The 18,381-nt window shown below is 54.4% G+C and overlaps 2 protein-coding genes across 2 annotated transcripts; both read left to right on the top strand.

Moving 5' to 3' along the window:
- The first annotated feature begins 7,186 nt into the window (after nucleotides 1–7,186).
- On the top strand, nucleotides 7,187–9,326 carry LOC102539164 (PNMA family member 3). Its single transcript, XM_015252302.3, is given in 6 exon segments — nucleotides 7,187–7,231; nucleotides 7,234–7,575; nucleotides 7,577–7,770; nucleotides 7,772–8,024; nucleotides 8,027–8,192; nucleotides 8,195–9,326. Coding segments are annotated over 6 exon segments (1,350 nt in total). The 3' UTR covers nucleotides 8,545–9,326.
- Nucleotides 9,327–10,402: 1,076 nt separating this feature from the next.
- On the top strand, nucleotides 10,403–17,416 carry LOC140695439 (paraneoplastic antigen-like protein 5). The gene is made up of 5 exons (XM_072958164.1): nucleotides 10,403–11,369; nucleotides 11,561–11,652; nucleotides 12,850–12,979; nucleotides 13,633–13,693; nucleotides 13,875–17,416. The coding sequence occupies exon 5, from the start codon at nucleotides 14,002–14,004 to the stop codon at nucleotides 15,334–15,336; it is 1,335 nt and encodes a 444-aa protein (XP_072814265.1). The 5' UTR covers nucleotides 10,403–11,369; nucleotides 11,561–11,652; nucleotides 12,850–12,979; nucleotides 13,633–13,693; nucleotides 13,875–14,001; the 3' UTR covers nucleotides 15,337–17,416.
- The last annotated feature ends 965 nt before the right edge of the window (nucleotides 17,417–18,381 follow it).

Raw genomic sequence — 18,381 nt, 5'->3', positions numbered from 1 at the left:
AGGGAGCCTCGGGTGAAACAAGCTGGCGCTGCCTGAGAGCCAGCTGGGCCGTCTGCAGAGACAATGATGCACAAGGAGATACCCAGCGGGGCCCTGAGGACCAGGAAAGGGTGACAGCCCAGGAGACGCCAGAGAGACACCCCAACACCTGCCCCAGCAGAGGGTGGGCAACAGGCCGTGCCTGGGAGCAGGTGGCAGCGGAAGACCAGGGCCACCACCCCGTTGTCACCATTCGCAGTCTGCCTTGCATCCCCCAGCTGTGTTTCCGGGTCTGTCACTGCTAACCACACGTCTCCAGCCAGGCTCACAGCTGTGTTTCCAGGGCCTGAACTGTGGGGTCTGCCAGCCTGATCTGGATCCCAGGGCCTCCACTGAGGAGCTGGGGGACCTGGGCAAGACTCTGAACCTTCCTGTGCCCAGTGTCCTCAACTGGAGAGGAGGGGGCATAACGGTGCTCCTGTGAGGACTCAGCATGCAGTGGAGTGAGTGTAGGCCCAGCGGCTCAGCCCAGTGCCTGGTACATAATAAGAATTCATGTTTCTTTTAGCTGTTTTTTCATAGTTAAGGTTATGCTATATATGTGCCTAATTTCACGTTTTGGATTTTTCCCCTGGATTCGTCAACTCTTTATTTTTGCATGATTGATATATTCTGTCATAAGCTATCATATCATATCTAGCACAATTTAGTGCTTTTGTAACATTTTGATTAAGTATTTTTACATGAATATTTATTCGCATTTCAGATGATCTCAGAAATATCATTACTACAGGGTCAGGGAATGTGAACATCTTTAAGACTGTTGATCTTCTGTAGCAGGACTTTTGGCAGACAATACCAATTTGCTTTCTTACTGTCAGCAAATGAAATTGCTCCTTTGTTTTCACTCAAATTATCATTTTCATTGCTCTTCTATGAATGGGAAAAGCTATCGTCTCTTTATTTGCATTTCTTTGGTGACTAATTACAGCAGGACTTAATGGCTATTTGTATTTTTCCTTTAGTGAATTGCCCTTACCTATCAATTACCCACTTAGCTGTTGGAGGCTTAGTACTTTTATTCTCACATTTTAAGACCAATTCATATATTAACCTTTTGTCCATTACATTTGTTTCATATGTTTTGCTCCACCTACCACTTACATTGTTGTGCTTATGATGCTTGATTGTAAAGATTTTTCTTTAATTTTATATTGTTGAATTTATTGAGACTTTTGCTCTATAACTTCTTTCATTGCTTTTAAGCTCAGAATATTCTTTCCTATCCAGAAGGATGTAAGTATTCACTGGTATTTTATTTTAATATTTTTCTTTACATTTAGCCTTTAATCCTTTTGATAGATATTTCAGAGTATGGCATGTGTTCAGGATCTTCACTGATTCTTCCTCCAAATAGCTAAATATTCTAATATCATCTTTTGATCATCCTCCCATAGTTAGGATTGCTGTTCCCTTTATTTATAGTGCACATACACGTGTGTGTGAGTCCCACACATAGTCTCTTTCGGATCCACTCATTTGTTTAATCTGATGCCACAGTGACATGGTTGCTCTGCAATCTGGAGTTCTATCTTGTAGCCCCTGTAGAAATGTAGAATTCTGACATCAAGGGAACGAGCCATGGGCAGAAGTATATGAAAAATAATTTTTAAATATCAAGTTTGTTATGAAGATAACCTAAGTTTGCATCATGTTACTACCCAGGTACTAATTGGCTTTAATGTAGTAAGCAATCATGTACCGAATGATAGTAAGGCTTTAAGATGAAAAATCTGCTTTGGGAACAATTATTCAGGTGAAAGAGCGGAGTGGGCTGGATTTACCGCAGAAGCAGTCATGGAAGAGAAGAGACTTGAGTAAGCAGTAGGAGGGAATGGCCGGAACCACAGCTAGAAAGAGCAGGAGGCTTGTGCTCCACACAGGCAGTCAAGACTGCTGCCTATAAAAAGGGAGTCAGAGACCAGAGTGGGCTGGCTCTGGGAGTACAGGCAAATGCATGTAAGTGGGACAACTCCCAGGCAGGAGACAGGAGGGGCCTCTTTGGCTGTGCTTGAGCCCCCAGCAATCATGGTGCAGAAAAGCCCTTCCCAGGTTGTGAGCCAATGACACTCCCACTGAACCCTCAGAGGTTGAGGGACACCTCCCAGGTCACCCAGCTGGGAGGCAGACAAGTGGAGAGAAACATCAAGACTCTCTCTGCTGCCACACCTGCCCGTGTTCTCTAAGGTGAGTGAGACTGGCTGTTCCCTGGACTTTACTCCCAACAGTTAGCATCTCTACACAGACTCACAGCAAAGTGCTTCTGTGTGTCTTCCTCCACGTGGTCAACTTCAGTTGGGTGCTGTGCTCTGCACAGGGCCCCGTGCTGGCAATCAAGGGGGCCAAGCCAAAAGACCCTGGAGGCTGAACCAAGCACAATGGCTTGGCACAATTACAATTCCTTCACCTGTGCCAGGGAGACCAGCCGCCCATGGGGCTGTGGTGGGGGTGGGGTGGTGGAGAAGGGAGGAAGGGGGCAGAGTGTGTGTCTATCTGGGTGTTACACAGGACTCTCACATGCGAGCATGGCCGCAAGAACTCATCCCCACCCTGTCATCCCCTTCTCAACACCTTCTCTCCCATAAGGCAAGAGAAAAGGCAACTGCTGTCTCATTCCTCGTGTCAGAGAAGGGCCCTCTCGTCCCCAGGTCCACACACAAGTGGGAAATCTGGAACCCTGCTTGAACTTTACCTGGGCCTTCTCCCTCTCTGGTCTGAAGTGCTGCAGAAGCCCTCTCTGCTCCAGGCTCCTCTCCCTGCCATCCAGTTTACCACATTAGATCCATTCCTCACCATCACCTTGCTTCAGACCCATCGGAGCTCCCTGCAGCCCTTGGGGTAAAGGTCCTAGGCCCTAGGTAGATAGGACCAGGTTGACGGATTCAGGTGCTTGCTAGAAAGGAGGCACCGAGGGCCTCCTGTGGGCCAGACTCTGTTCTAGGCATTACAGATGCCAGGGTGAGAAGCATCAGCAAAGCTCCTTCTCCTGGCGGGGTGGGGCTTGCCATTGGAGGGGAGAAGGGAGGCCCTGAGCCCAAAAGCAAAAGCCCAAACTAGCATCTATCAGATGATGACACATAAATCAACTCTGCTCTCATGAATATGAGTGGAGGGTGCTCCGGGGTCTGCTCCTGATATGGGTAACCAGTCAGAGGAGGCCTCCAAGAGTGGGGGGACGTTTCAGCTAAGACCTGAGTGAGGAGGAGGAGGAGGCCACTGTAGGAAGTACTTGGGGCAGGCTGTCCCACACAGAGGAGGAGGAACGACAAAGGCCACAGATGAGAACGAGCTGGGCGTTCTCCGGGGCCAAGCAAGCTGGCCAGTGCACAGGAGTCTGGTGAGAGGGGCTGGGAGTGGGTGGCGTGGGAAGAAGAGCAAAGAAGGAGGCCAACCCCAGGGGGGAGGGGCTGTTGGCCAGGAGGGGGACTATGGGGTTTACTCTAAGGAGATGGGGAGCTACAGGGAGGATCTGACACCAGGGAGTGCAGTCTGGTAGTGTTGCAGAGAGTCGGCCCTAGCAGTCACGTGGGTGGGAGTGCAGTAGAGAAAGGGGAGTGAAGGCAGGGAGAGGAGGAGACAGGGCTAAGGACCATGGAGATGTGGAGAGGGGCAGCAGTCACCGACTAGAGTAGATAAACTCAGACGATGGGTTAGACTAGGGGCGAAGAGCAAAGGAGAGAGGAGAAAGGATCCTGGCTTCTTTGCTTCAGCAGCCAGGTAGAAGGCAGAGCCCTTAGGGGAAACCTGGGGAAGAAGCCAGTATACTGAGGGGGATGAAGTGCTCCGGTTTGGACACCTTCATTCTGGGGTTCCCCGTGGGCATCCAAGTGGGCAGTTGAATGAGCACACATGAAGCTCAGGGAAGAGGTCCCACCCAGAGACAGACCATTTGCAGCCATCGGCAGGCAGACAATCCCCTGGATGAGAGTGGTGTCAGAGGTGCCAAGGGTCCAGCAGCTGAGACTGGGAATTTGCCTCCAGCATGCTGAACTCTAAGTAGTGGAGGAGGCTGTTGCAGGGATCACAGGCAGGCTGAGAGGGAGGAGGTCAGCCTGAAGGTGGAGGGTGTGACAGAGGCTGGGAAAAGAAAGGCTTTTGAGAAGGAAGGAGGGTCAACTGTGCTGGGAGGCAGAGTCAAAGGAAAGCTGAGAGGTGACAAAGGAAAGGCAGTGGAGACATCACAGCCCAGCCTAGCAGAGAGAGGAAAGAGTGCCCTGAGGCAGAGCCCGAGAGTCCTGGACTTGGAGTCAGCCCCTATGGAAGGAAGGAGAGCAAGAAGAGACACAGCTGGGAAGAGGGGACACGAGTTGAGAGTCTTCCTGAAGAGCAGCTGGTCAGTTGGTGACATGGGTCCCACATATGTTCCTAGGGGAACACCCTCTCTGAGGAAGGATCACAGACAGATCATGTTGGAAACCAAGAAAGAGGGCAATGTGGGGGTGCAGGCCATGACAGGACTAACGCCAGGATTCGGCAGACAGAAGTTCTCGAGTCCAGTGATAACAGGAGCAGTTTGCCTGGCTGAGAACAGGCGGGCTTGGCACTCAAGGGTGGAAAAGGGAGGGAGCCATGCACAAGACCAACTGGGAAAGCTGGTTTGGGACAGAACCCCCATGTTTCTTCATTTACCCAGCATTTAGCACCTAGGAGGTAGGAAAGCTGGGAGAGTGAGAGCATATGGCCAAGCTAAGATCCAACTATAAGGCCAGCTCCAATGTAGCCTGCTTCTGGGCAATGGGTTAGTGTAAAAAGAAATGAGAGTGCCTTCAGCCTTGATGCTAGGAACCTTCTAGAAACAGGCCAACAACGCTTCTCAGTGTTGGGGAGGAACTAAGCAAAGGAGATTCATAGAAGAGGACCCGGGAATGGCTGGCGAACTTCTGAGATGATGCCCGACCTCACCGCCGACCAGGGGAATGCAGGGCATACAGTAACGAGGCAGTGCTTCTCCCTGTGGGGTAGGCCAATGCTCAAGGCTGGACAAGGCCAAAGGCCGCTGAGGCTGTGGGGTACACAGGACCAGACGGCTCCCATGCCGCTGGCAGGAGTGAACATGGATTCAGCCACTCATGAGAGGTAGCAGATTAGCAATTCCTGGTCATGGGCACAACCACAGAATACACAGTCCCAGCAAAACCACTTCTGAGCTGGCAAGTGGCCCTGACAGGCATGTGCAGGCTGCTAGTGGCAGCAGTGTCTGTAACCACCAAAGACTATGAACCATCTAAATGCCCATCCTTGGGGTCATAGACAAATAAACTGGGGCTGTGATTCAACCAGGAGCATGAGTGAGCTGGATGCTTGGGGAAGCCTCCACCAGTAAACCTTGAGTAGGAAAAATAAGTCTCAGAAGAGGATGTCTGGCTGGATGCCAGGCAAGGAAAGAGAATGGGGGCAGGGGCAGCAACAACACCCAGAGGTGTGACCCTGAGAGAACCTGCGTGCCACCTGATGGGTGGAGACATTGTCCACATGGCCCCAGACTCCCATAAAGGTGCAGGGTGGTGAGACCCACAGGGACTGGAGGCTCTCTTTCCAGCCCAGCCAGCACTGTCTGGTGCACTCTCTAGCCTAGGTGCTAATGGAAAAGGGGAAGGACCTATGGAAGATGGGAGACCAGGGGCAAGTCAGCAAGAGGTCTCTGAGGAGCCCAACACCCATGCTGCCTTCAGAGACCAAGAGAGACTGATGTCTCAGAGTCTATTAGGCTGGTAAGGGCACAGGGGGCAGGGAACACACTAAGCGCCCAACTCCCAACAGACCAGCTCTCCCGTACACACCATCAGGCAGAGACCCCAGTTCTGTCCTTTTGCTAAGCTAAGGCCTGGAGAAGGGGCAAGGACTTGCCAAGGACACAGAGTAAGATACAGGCCCTGGGGTTGAGCTCTAAGTAGCAGAAGCCCACGCTTGAGATTTGGACTTACAGTGATCAAAACCTGGCACGCTCCTTGGGGCTGGCTACCTGGGCAGCAAAGCTCCTTTGCCGGTCAAGCACCCACAGAGGTGGTGCCTGCAGTTCCAGGCCCCCCAGGCGAGCTGGGAGGGCAACGTGGGGACGGTGGACCCTCCACTGGGGTGGTGTGTGTGAACACGTGTGCACCTATGTGACATGTGCTCTGGGGGATCACACCTGGACGAGGTGCTCCTCACCTAGCCTTGGGACAGGACAGGACCCGACCTGGGTGGGGAGGGGGAGGGGAAGAGCAGGTAAAAAAGGCCCAGAGGGATACTCCACTCCACTGCTCCCCACCCCCGGTATGAACGCACCTCCTGGCGCCCAGCTGCTCTCTGGTGGTGGGAACCCTGGCGAATGCACCCCTCGACATGCTGGCTCCCTGAGGACACGTTCTGGGAGGGGCAGGAGACAGGGCCGAGTCCTGGGCCCCGGGGGTCCCCACCTGTGCCCGCACCCCCTCGGGGGCGGGGGAAGGCACAGGTGACATCACCTGCGGTTCCAAGGGCGTCTGCGGCGGCGGCGTCTGCGGCGGTGGCGGCAGCGGGGCAGCGTGACCTGCGCACTCCAATTGCCCGGCGGTCTCCAGGGCGACGCGGAGGGTCCGCGCTCCGCTGCCACTGCGCCCCCGCCCTGGGTCCCCACTGCAGTGAGCGGTGGCGAGCAGGCGCTGGAGCGCTGGTCCACGTGCGGCGGGGAGACAGGGGCCGGGAGCGGGAGACAGCGGGGGAAAGTGGGGCGCCGGACCCTGTGGGCGCTCAGAGCTGCCCCTGGCCCGTCCTGCTGGGACCTCGGCCAGGAAGGAGCCCGACCGAGACGAAGGTACCAGACCCCGGGAGGGTGCGCTTGGCCCCGGGAGACCCCCACCGCCCTCCGCCAGCCTCGGCGGGACTGCCACAGCCTGCGGGGACGGGGACCGGGACGGCGTGGGGAGGGGCTGTGGTCCCCGAGGGGCAGGCGGAGAGCGGGGCGGGGTCTACCCTGGACCGCAGGGGCGCGGTGGGGGGAGGAGGGGCAGCACCGGGCGGGGGCGGGGGCGGGGGCGGGGCGGCCTTAACCTCGCTCTTGTCCGGTTCGCATTCACAGGCTGTGGAGTCCTGGGCCATCTGCTGTTGCTCTGGGAGTTGGCCCAGATTTATGTGCATCACACACCGATGATTCTCCCCTAAATTAAACTCCGCAGAGTTAGGAAACATGCCATTGAGCCTGTTGCAGGACTGGTGTCGGGGCGGGGTGGGCGGGGACATCTGAACACCTGGAGGTCCATACTCATTCTGGGGATTCCTGAGGCCTGTGGTGAGGATGAGTTTGAGGACACTCTTCAGGACACTTTCAGGCACCTGGGCAGGTGTAGGGTCATTGGCAGGATATTTAGGAGGGAGGAGAATGACCAAGGGTTTCTCCTAGAGCTTAGCCAAGATACCGACTATGCTTTGAACCCCAGGGAAATACCAGGAAAGGGAGGGCCCTAAAAAGTGGTTGTAAAACCTTGTAGCTCAGATGGCGACTTTCTCAATAGACTGAACTGCTTCTTAGAGGAGGAGAGGTGGACAATGTCAGACATGAACAGAGTCCTTGGATCCAGACACCAGCTGTCCTGCTCCGAGAGTGGCCATGTCACCTGATTTCTGAACCTGGGCCCAGGCCCCGGGGACAGCCGCACAGCCTCTGCTAGAACAAAGGTACCGAGAACTGAGAGTATTTTCTGGGAACACCATGTACATCCCAGGGGTGATGGTATTTTAAGCCTGGTTCCAACACACCACTGAGGTGCTACAGGGTGCCTGAAGGGGAAAAGAGGCGTTGGCTGATGGGGTGCTTGTGGGGCCCTGCCCTCCAGGTGGTCAGTGGGCTCCAGGCCCACAATGCTGCCCTAACTGTGGAGGAGTGCCTGGCAACCCTGTGGCAGGCGTTTGGACCTGTGGAGGGCCGTAAAATTGCCCGTGTGAAATTTTGTAAGGCATATCAGGAGGCAGGTGAGAAAGTCTCTATCTTTGTGTTACGTTTGGAACACCTGCTCCAGAGAGCTGAAGGAGAAAAAACACTCTATTACGAAGGAATGAAAATCAGGGTGGGGCCACCCTTACTGACAAACTTCAAAACAGGCTGATGAAACAACAAAGGAAGCCTCCTAGGTTCCTGGCACTGGTGCGGCTCCTGCATGTGGAGGAGGACTGGGAGACCACTTTCAGGCCAGAGAGAGGCTGGAGTGGCCAGAAGCAGGCATAAGTTCATCTGCCAGAGCCAGCGGTTCCAGGGCAGTATCCTTCCCTGCCCCTGGATGTGCCCAGCAGGCCAGGCCTTCCCAAGGTTCCTGACGCAGAGGGGGCAGAGGCCAACACCAAAAGGAGGTTGTGCCAAGGGCCAGCACTCCAGGCTCAGGAAAACAGAAACACCACATGTCCTGCAATAGCGGTGGAGAAGACGGCCACATGAGGGCACAGTGCAGCAACCGGGCAAGCCTGCTCTTGGTAAAGCAGAAGAGACAAACTGCCATTCAGTCGGGAAATGAGAGCTGGGTTTGGGACAAGACCCATCCCAAGCTAAGGTGAAGTAGGCTCAGGAGAACAAGGCAAGGCTTCTTACTGTGGGCCCAGGAGACAAAATAGTTATTGGAAGAAGGGGAAGGGGCAGTCCACACAAACACCATGGGGCTTGAGCGAGGCACAGGGGCAGGGAAGCCAAGCCCAGGTCAAGCCTCCTTGTCCTCTGCCAGCTGAAAGGGACTCCATCGGCCAAGCCACAAGCAGCTCAGTGAAGGCCAAGCACGGGGCTCTGAGGAGGTGCTGGTGACCCAAACAGGGGGCCACCATATTTAGCACACGGGCTGCCCGAGCCTTAGAGACCCCAACGCAGCAGACGCTGAAAGGGTGTGGCCAGGTGTGTGATTCGATAAAGCTGCCCATGAAACTCGACATATCAAATTAGCCTAATTATATGTAGCACCTCTGTTTTTATAAAGTGAAATCTCTTTTGTGATTTTCCAGGATCCCTCTTGGAAAACACAAATAAAACTTGAGACCAAGGATATATCACTAAGGATTTGAGTGTGGAAGGTAAAATTAAGAGGTTGTCAGAAGCTTTGAATATTTCTTTAAATAAGATGATAGCTCAGCGAGAAACACTACTTGTCTATCTACTTTACCAAAGTGACAAAATATTTTAAAAGTAAATAGAGGAGGCAACGCAGTTATAAAGAACCTTAGTTCTTTCAAAAGTGAGACTTGGTTCTCAAGTAATTAAGGCTATAATAAAGTGAACATAAAGCAAAGAAAATTATTCTGGTAAGAAAGAACCCTTGCTTTCTAGGCAGATTACTCAAGAAGCAAAGAAAAGCTTTTTATTAACTCTTGTTAAGAGCACACCAATAATCTAAGAAACATGTCACCTTATTAACAGAGAAAACGAAATTCTAGTTTTGCATCAGTGTGCTATTTGATATTATAGCTCATTTTTAAAACCTTATAAATAAAGCCATTGAACTTTAACTACCATTGACCACAAGAAATAAAATCCCTTTTCTGAGAACCACATCCATCCAGGTTTTGTCCTACACATTCATCTTTCTCATTCTGGAACAACCGGTCATTTTACTTTCGGACAAAATTATTCTTTTTCTTTAACAAAAACGCATTCTGCATACCTTCTATACTTTATTTAGTCTAAATCTAAGGTTTATTTTTTCTCAAAGTCTAAGGTTTTCAGTTACCAAAAGATCTTGGAAAGTATCTTTAAGGCTGATGTACTACACGTGGAATATAATTACTATTGAAATAAAGTTTTGTGAGAATGAGTTCCCTTTCATTAATTTCTGAGAAGTTTGAGTATTCAATTTATAAAAGCACTTAATTATCTCTAAACCAATAATAATGGAGCTCCTTGGGGTGATTTTATAATCTCATTTGGTAATACCATCAGGGGTAGGAAATGTTACGTACACGTATGGGCACACAAAAACATGCATATAAAATAAATAAAAGTCCCGGGGAAGTAATATACAGCATGGACACTATACTTAATAATAGTGTACTATATTGTATATTTGGAAGTTGTTGAGAGAGGAGACTTTAAAAATTCTCATCACAAGGGAAAAAAAAAACTATGTGTGGCGATAGATGTTAAATAGACTTATTACGGTGGTTATTTTGCAACATATACAAATATCATTAAGTTGTACACTTGAAACTAATATATGTTTTTAGAGGTGTTTCTTAACCTCCACTTTTCTAGGATCACAGTCAGAACACGTCTTCCCATGGTATCACCCTCTGTGACAGCTCATGATACCTGTAATGCCAGGGGGCTGAGTGGGGGCTTGTGAGAGTCCTCAGGTAAAAGTAGGTAGGGTAGGTAGACCCCTACTTGGGGTCTGCGACTTTCTGGCAGCAGCAGGTAAGCGCTTTTGCTTGGCACAGGAACCGGAGTGATTAACCAGCCTCTCAATAGTTCCTTCTAATTAAGGAAGGTGTATTCAGGTCTGTGCTCCCCTTCCCAGACGTAGCGGGTATCTGTGCTCAAAGGGGAGTCTGCAAATGTCTTGCTTAGTAATCTTTAATTTAAAATTTGGTTTGCTTTTCATATTTTTATGAAGACTTTATCAAAAAGCCTCTTCTTCTGTGTCCCAAATAAAGCAAAAGAAATTTATTCTGTCACCAAAGTCCCACAACTTGAAAAGTGACTACAGGCTTCGGAGGCGTGCTGCTCAAAGCGTCCGTCAAGGATCCGCGGCATCAGTCATCACGCTTTCGAGAAACGCAGAATCTCAGTCCCACCCCAGCCTTCCCGACTCAGAGCTAGGCTTCTTATCGAGATCTCCCGGGGACTGTGCATGCCTTCCAGGGCACTAAACTGAGATTCACCCACGCCCTTATCCGGAGCAGCGCATTAGTGTCTCGCGGGCCCCTGGGCAAACATTGCAGCCGTCCTTTTGTGGAAGAAATCGCCTCTGGAAAAGGGCGGGAAGCAGTTTGGGTACTAGATGGGTAATGCTTGGTCGTGCAGTCGAGAGTATAATGGGAGAGTGAACTCCTTTGATAGTTTTCTACCTTTTGGTGAACCCTGCAAATTTTCATGCTTTTGTGTTTCACAGAAAGCAGCTGTATTCTTTTACCTAGAAAACAGCTTGATAAACTGGGATCTGGATTTCCTTTAGTGAGCACCCGCTAGGGCTTTACTTTTGCACTCAGCTCTGTGCAGACTGCTTGGAGTATTCAAGTAGGGACAGCGGCTGGTGACTGTCACGCCACAGATCCCGTCCAATGGGGAACAGACACGAGGAACAGGAACTGCAAGGACTGCTAGGCCTGCTACAGCACGTGGCAGGCCTGGCGGGCTTCTTCGAGCTAATCCAAGTCTGGACTCGGCCCAGCTCGGTAACGTAAGGCGCCCCCAGCTTGATTCCCACTCCCTGTCGCCCGGGGGAAGGTAGGGACAGGGGCGCAGGGCGGGGCGCGGAGTTCCCCCTTCGAGGGGGTGGTGGGTGACACGCTGCTAGGGCGCAGCTGCGAGCGGGCCGTGTGCAGTCCCGGGGGGGGGTCCTGTCACCTCACAACCTCTTCCCGCCACCAGCTCCTGGCCCAGCCTGCACCGCGGCAGCGGAGGCGACAGGCGCAGGGTGGTTGCGGTGCTCCGGCGCTCTGATCTGGAGGCATCTCCAGCAGGTATGAGTTGGGGCCCGGGGCACAGAGAGCAACCCAAACCGCATGGGATTCCTCCCAGTGATCCTCGGCATCTTGCTTGGCATCCCAGGGGCTAGGGGCTGGAAGTAGGATCGCACTGGGTCAGGCATGGCACCCCACCAGCTCCCTGCCATTTCCACACCTAACCCCGCCCAGAGCCATTGCGGTCAGGACAAGTGGCTCTGAGCCTTACCCTGGAGGGAAAGTGTCTTCAGTCCCACCCCTCTCCTGGCCTCCACCAGCTTCTACTGACCAGATGTATTCCTGCAATGGAATAGGGGGCGTTTGTGGTAGCGGGTGTGTGAAGGGGTGGGGTGACTTAGGAAGGTGGGCTTAGGTGTGTGTGCGGAGCGCAGGGGAATAAGGGTGGGAGGCTTCGGGACAGGAGTTGGACTCGGGTGTGGGCAGGGCTTGGGGCAGGGAAAGGCCTTAAAAAGAGGCCCCGACATAGCTTGGGTGGGGGCAGGGCTTCTTTAGGGATTTGTGGCGGGGTTTGAGACTTGGGCATAGGTGGAGGTAGGGCTTAGGAGGGGGATGGGACTTGGCTGGGGCAGGAATCCAGCTTCCGTGTGGGTTGTGCTCGGTGGCAGAAGTTGGGCTAGGGTGGGGGTGGGGCTTGGGGAGGGGTCGAACTTCTGTGGGGGTGGGGCTTGGGAGGGGATGGGACTTGGGAAGGGGTGGGACTTGGTAGGGGCAGAGATCGAGCTTCCATGCGGGTGGGGCTTGGCGTCAGGGGTTGGGCTCAGGGGGGTGGGGCTTGGCGTCAGGGGTTGGGCTCAGGGGAGTGGGGCTTGGGAAGGGGTGGGACTTGGCGGGGGCAGGGATGGAGCTTCCGTGGGGGTGGGGCTTGACCTCAAGGGGTTGGGCTCCGGAGGGGTGGGACTTAAGACAGAGGCTGAGCTTCAGTGAGGGCGGGACTCGGTGGCAGGGATAGGGCTTGGGGAGGGGTGGAACTTGACAGTGGGGGCAAGGTTTGAGGGCGGCGGTGGACTTGAGGGTGGGGCAGTAATCTTACTGTAAGATCCCTTCTGTTCTAATACTGATTGCCAGTTGAGCCGTTTCTTGGCTCCTTATACCAGGGTACTTGTGGGCACCTCTGTAGACTCAGAATTGGCGCGGCCTGAGCAGGGGTGTCTGTGGCAGAATCATAGTGAAAAACTTCTACCTTGCCTTGGACAGATCCAGTGAAGCAGTACCCAGCACCCCGGGACCAGGAACTGCCTGACTGTGGTCAGAGCTAGAGGGCAAGGCGTACTGTTGAGTGTGTGGGTGGAATCCCCGCATCTGTCAGGGGGGCCCTAAGCAGCAGGTGAGCAGCTGTGAAGTGGACCTATGTTGGGAGGGGCCTCTGTAAAACTGACAAAAAGCAGGAGGGGAGGGGTGGTCTGCAGGGTAAGGTCACACCTAGGGTGAGAGTTGTCTGTTTCCTGCAGTGTGGTCCTGGAGACCCTTTTGGGGTCCCTTTTCGGCCCCTGATTCTAGTGTCTACACAATTTGAAACCATAAGCTCTTGTGTTTTTCAGCACTTGGTCCTTGCTGCCCACCCTCCAGCTCCCCTCCCCCCACAACAGCAAAAGACACTTCTTTGGTCGGAGGCTGGTGACATCACCTGTTGCTCCCTAACCTGAATCTCCTCTGTGATGGAAACTCGGGGTCCCCGCTGTTTTTCGTATCCATGGCAACACTGCCGCTTGTCACACCTTCTCCACACCCACCAGTTTCGTTGCATTGTGCAGAACTCCAGCCATCTTTCTCATTTGTCAGGCATTTTCTGAGAAAGGAGGGAACTTCACGTCTCCATCCTCTGACCTTCGCCCCAGTGAAGAGGGTAGCAGGTGCCCTGGGCCTGCAGAGCCCTGAGCCAGGGAGTGGGACAGCCTCCTGTTCACTCCTGCTTGGAGGGCTTTGGCTGTGTTCCTCGGCATCTGGCCCCACCTCTTGACTCTAGCCTTTCCACCACAGGCACCTCCAGTACACACAACAGAGTTCTCGGACTTTGAGGAGGAACCCACAGCAAGAGGAGGTCAGCAGGGAGGGGATGAGTTGGGGGTAACTTGGCCTGAAGAGACCCCTCCACCAAATGATTGGGGAAGCCCTGAGAAGCAGGGATCCCTGTGAGCGGAAGTGGGGGAAGAGGAGGGGCTTTTTTTGGTGGGGGTGGGACGGTGGGCATTAATGATGCTCTCATCCCATTTGCGTTACAGGCTGTGGAAACCTGGGACGATTCTGCCTTCATACTTGGCCTTGGCTCAGGATTTTTTGAATCCTGGTCCAACACTGTGAGCTGATTCCTGCCCCCAGTGATAGATCGGTCCATAGAAAGTGGGAGCGATGGCCTTGTCACTGTTGGAGGATTGGTGCAAGGGGATGGACCTGGACTCCAGGAAGGCCCTGCTGATCGTGGGGATCCCTGTGGAGTGTAGTGAGGCTGAAATTAAGGAGACCTTGAAGGCAGGCTTACAGCCCTTGTGCAACTACAGGGTGCTGGGCAGAATGTTCAGAAGGGAAGACAATGCTAAGTCAGTTTTCATTGAATTAGCTGACACCATCAATTATGCTATGATGCCCAGTCAGATACTAGGAAAGGGAGGTACCTGGGAAGTGGTGGTGAAACCCCGTAGCCCGGATGATGAATTTCTCCATAGACTGAACTACTTCCTGAAAGACGAGGGCCGGAGAATGGTCGATGTGGTCAAGACCCTGGGGTACACCACCCCCACCGAGGGCATAGAGCCAGAGGGCTTGGCTCAAGTCAAGCTACCCGTTTGGCAGCCTGTGACAGAAAGCATGTGGTACCGGAAACTGAAAGTATTTTCAGGAAGCACTAGCCCCAGCCCGGGCGAAGAGAACTTTGAAGCCTGGCTGGAGCAGGTCACTGAGATGATGCAGATGTGGCAAGTGTCTGAGGCAGAGAAGAGGCGCCGTTTGGTGGAGAGCTTGCGCGGCTCTGCCCTGTCCGTCATGCGGGTGCTCCAGGCCAATGATGACGCCATGACTGTGGAGCAGTGCCTGGACGCCCTGAAGCAGATCTTCGGGAATAAAGAGGACTATAGAACCTCACAGTTTAAGTTCCTCCAGACCCTTCAGAAGTCTGGGGAGAAAATCTCGGGGTTTTTGCTGCGCTTAGAGCCCCTGCTGCAGAGAGCCGTGCGGCACAGCCCCTTGTCAGTGAGAAGCACAGACATGATTCGCCTGAAACACATCCTGGCTCGGGCCTCCATGACTGCTGCCCTCCGGGGCAAGCTAGAGCTCCTGGATCAGCGAGGGTGCGCTCCCACCTTCCTGGAGTTAATGAAGCTCATTCGGGATGAAGAGGAGTGGGAGACCACCATGGCTGTGACCAAGGAGGGGCAGAAGCAAGTAGGAAGGGGCCGCGAGGCCCCGGGCAGGCACGTAGTGGCTGAGGCCACTGTCCCAACACCTCAGGTCATCCTACAGGCAGGGCCATTTAGTGAGAAGAGCACTCAGACCATCCAGAAAGGGGCTGTCCCGGCACTGAAGCGCAGGCGACTGTCCTGCTGCTACAGTACCGGGGAGGAAGGCCCCAGCCAGGGAGCGTGTCCTCAGGCCAAGAACCAACCTTCGCCAAAGCAGAGTCCTCAGCTTGCAGCAGAAGAGTCGGGAAACGGGACAGGGGCTGGGGCTATGAGCCATCCCGAGCCCTAGGAAGCTTAGGCTCAACAGATCCAGGCATCCTCTCCCCTTGCAGGCAATGGAAAATTTTTAATGAGGGAAAGGGGCAGTGCACAAAAATAGCAAGGGGCTTGAGTGGGGAAGAGGGGCAGGGCAGCCAGGCCCAGGCCGAGCCCCGTCTGCCTCCACCAGCCGGAAAGGACTCCATCCAAGCCAAAACCAGCTCAGGAAGGTACTGGCGATGCAAACAGAGGGCCGCCACATCCAGCACACAGGCTGCCCAAGCCTCAGACAGAGACCCCAGTGCAGCAGAGGCTGAAGAGGGTGCGGCCAAGGGCTCTGGCCTCGGCCCCATCTTCTGGCCACCCCCAAACACCCACCCCGTGGGCTCTCAGCTGATGATGCTGACAGGCCCCCAGGCCACGCGGGGCCTAGAGGAGCCTTACCCGGGGCCATCCCTGCCAGAAGGAGCCAGCACCGGTGAGGAAGAGCTGCGTGGCAGAGGGGCGATGCCCCGGAGAGGGGTTCGTAGGGTCCAGCCCATCTTCAGGATCATCTACACTGCTCCAGGGGAGCCCCAGGAAGGCAGCACCCTGGAGCCTCTGCGCCAGTGAGGGCAGGAGACCCAGCGGCCCCGGGGACCTAGCACCAGCCTACAGGCAGTCTCCTCCCCCTGCCCCCAAGAAGGGTTGTGGGGGCAAGGAGCACCAAGACTGTAAGGAGAAGATGCGCAGACAAGAGCTGCAGCTCAGCTTGGCAGGCAGGGCTCCTGGGTACCTGGTGGGCCAGTACCCCACAACAGGCTTTGGTGTGAGTGGGTGTGCAGGGAAACTTGTTCCAAAGCAGCAGGAGGAGGAGGAGAGGAGGAAGGGGAGGAGGAGACAGGCGGAAGTGAGGGTGGAGAAGGAGGAGGAGGTAGTGGTGGAGAAGCAGGAGGGTGGAGGATTCGTTGGTGGGAGGGAGGGGTGTTTCATTCTTGTGTTTGTGTATGGCCACTGGAGACGTGCAGAGAACAGGCAAGGCGACCTGGGACTGACCTGGCCAACCACAGCTCACCAGCTGCCAATGCCAAGGCCACCGCCAGACCCTGTCAACTCGGGCGGCCGTCCTCGGAGCACCCCTGAGAGCCCAGCCCCGGCCTTGGTGAGGGCCACCTGAAGACGTCTGCCCCCACACTGCCCTGGGAGATGTCAGGGGCCATGTCAAGGTGCCTGGGCCTCCAAGAGGGGCCCCTAGTCACCGTCCCCTGGGGCAGGCTGCTCCCTGTACTAGGAAGCCCATAGGAAGCCTGTGTCTCTGTGGCCCCATAGTGATCTCCTCACCACCCCCCACACCAGCGCCCGTTTACGTGCAGAGCCCTGAGGTGCCCGTGGACCCAGGCCGGGTGTCCCTCCTACCCGGGCCGCCACCTCTGGGCCCGGCCACGTGCCCTGAGCTCAGGGCACCAAGGCTCTGCTCGCTCTGGCCCAGTGTCGTGAGCGCCACGTCCGCTTTGTCGGAGTAGATTTAGGCCAAACGCTGCTTGTTCCTGTGGAGATGTGTGTGTGTTCTTCTCTGAGCAGTACCCCCAGCCCAGCCCGGAGACCCCAGCCCGGTCCCAGGAGACGGCGGGATGGACAGATGGACGACGCCCACCTGGTGGCCTCGGGAAGGAAGAACTGGGCCGGGGAAGGTTGGGGGCTGCGGAGGGTCCTTGGGGACCGTGCTGTGATCTGCCATCGCTGTTCCTCGTGACCCCTTGTCCTGGGCTTGGGGGAGCGTTCCCCGCCGTGTTCTGCAGTGTCCTGGACTGTCCTGTGGGGGCCAGAGGGCAGGGCCAGGCCCCAGCATGTGGGCCAGAGGGGGAGGGGTGCCCTGGGGGCAGCGGTCATTGCTGGGGTCCACCGTCCTGGCCAGAGGCTGACCGTGGGGCCCTCAGGAAGGGAGACTATGTGGGGAGGGCCGCAGCACGGTGGGGGGCAGCTGAGACACCTGGTGAGGGACCCTGGGAGGAGGAGGGGGCTGAGATCTGTGGGCTTTAGTGGCCGTTAGAAGTTCCTGCCTGTGTGGTCATTCCCTCTTTTCGGTAGTTTCAGTCAATGTTTCTCTTTAATAAATTTCGTTGAAAGTTTCAGCTGAGTCTGGCCTCTGCTGTGGGCATTTGAAGGAAGGGTCTACTGGGGATGGGGGTAGGGGGAGGTGACAGTGGCCTGGGACCTCGAGTCAGCACTGGAGTATGGTTAGAGCAGGGTCCAAGGGGGTCTGTGTGGTCCCCTGGGCTGGATGGAGCCAGGTGACAGGACTTGTGGGCACGGCCAGTGGCTGGCTGGGTCCCAGGAAACTGGGGGAGCCCCCAGGAATAAGTGGTTGCACGTTGGATGGGGGAGGGGGGGACCGCAGGCAGGACCCGAAGCCACAGGATCCTTGGTAGCACTGTGTGTTTTCAGGGCATGCAGATCCTTCAGGGAGGTCACGTGTGCAGTCCCAAGGACCAGCCGGCCACAGAAGGGTCCAGGCGTGAGGTCAGAAGCCCCTGCCAGGACCTCAGTGCAGGACTCCGGGGTGGGGGGGTGTTGTCCACCTGCCTGTGATCAGTCCACCTCTGCTTGACAACAAATGACCAGCCCTCTCTGTGCATGTGCACAAATCAGGTGGCTTCCAGGTCTCTTTGGGGTACTGGGACCTAGAGCCCATCTCTGGGTAATAAATTGCCAAGTCTGATTCCCTTTTTCTCAGTAATTCCTGCTTGCTTTCATCTCTCTCTCCTTGAATTTTACTCTAAGCAACAGTGAGGATCCAAGCCACATCACTCAGAAATCTCTTCTGCTAAATATCCAATTGTATTGCTTGAAAATTCTCTTTCCAGGAAACAGTGGACCACAATTCGACTAAGTTTTTTGCCCCTTTATAAGAAAGATCTCCTTTCCTTTAGTACTCAATAACTTCTTCCTCCTTTTGGTCTGAGAAATCACCAGAACGACCTTTACCATCCAGATTTCTGCCAACATTTTATCATGATTATTTATGGATTCCCAAAGAAGACATTTGCTTTCTCTCCAGCTCTCCTTTTTCATTGTGAACCCTCATCAGAATCACCTT

This window comes from Vicugna pacos, unplaced genomic scaffold (genome assembly GCF_048564905.1).
Source record: "Vicugna pacos unplaced genomic scaffold, VicPac4 scaffold_204, whole genome shotgun sequence".
Lineage (NCBI taxonomy): Eukaryota > Metazoa > Chordata > Mammalia > Artiodactyla > Camelidae > Vicugna > Vicugna pacos.
The sequence above is the reverse complement of the archived record's forward strand: the minus strand, read 5'-3'. Positions and strand labels throughout refer to the sequence as shown.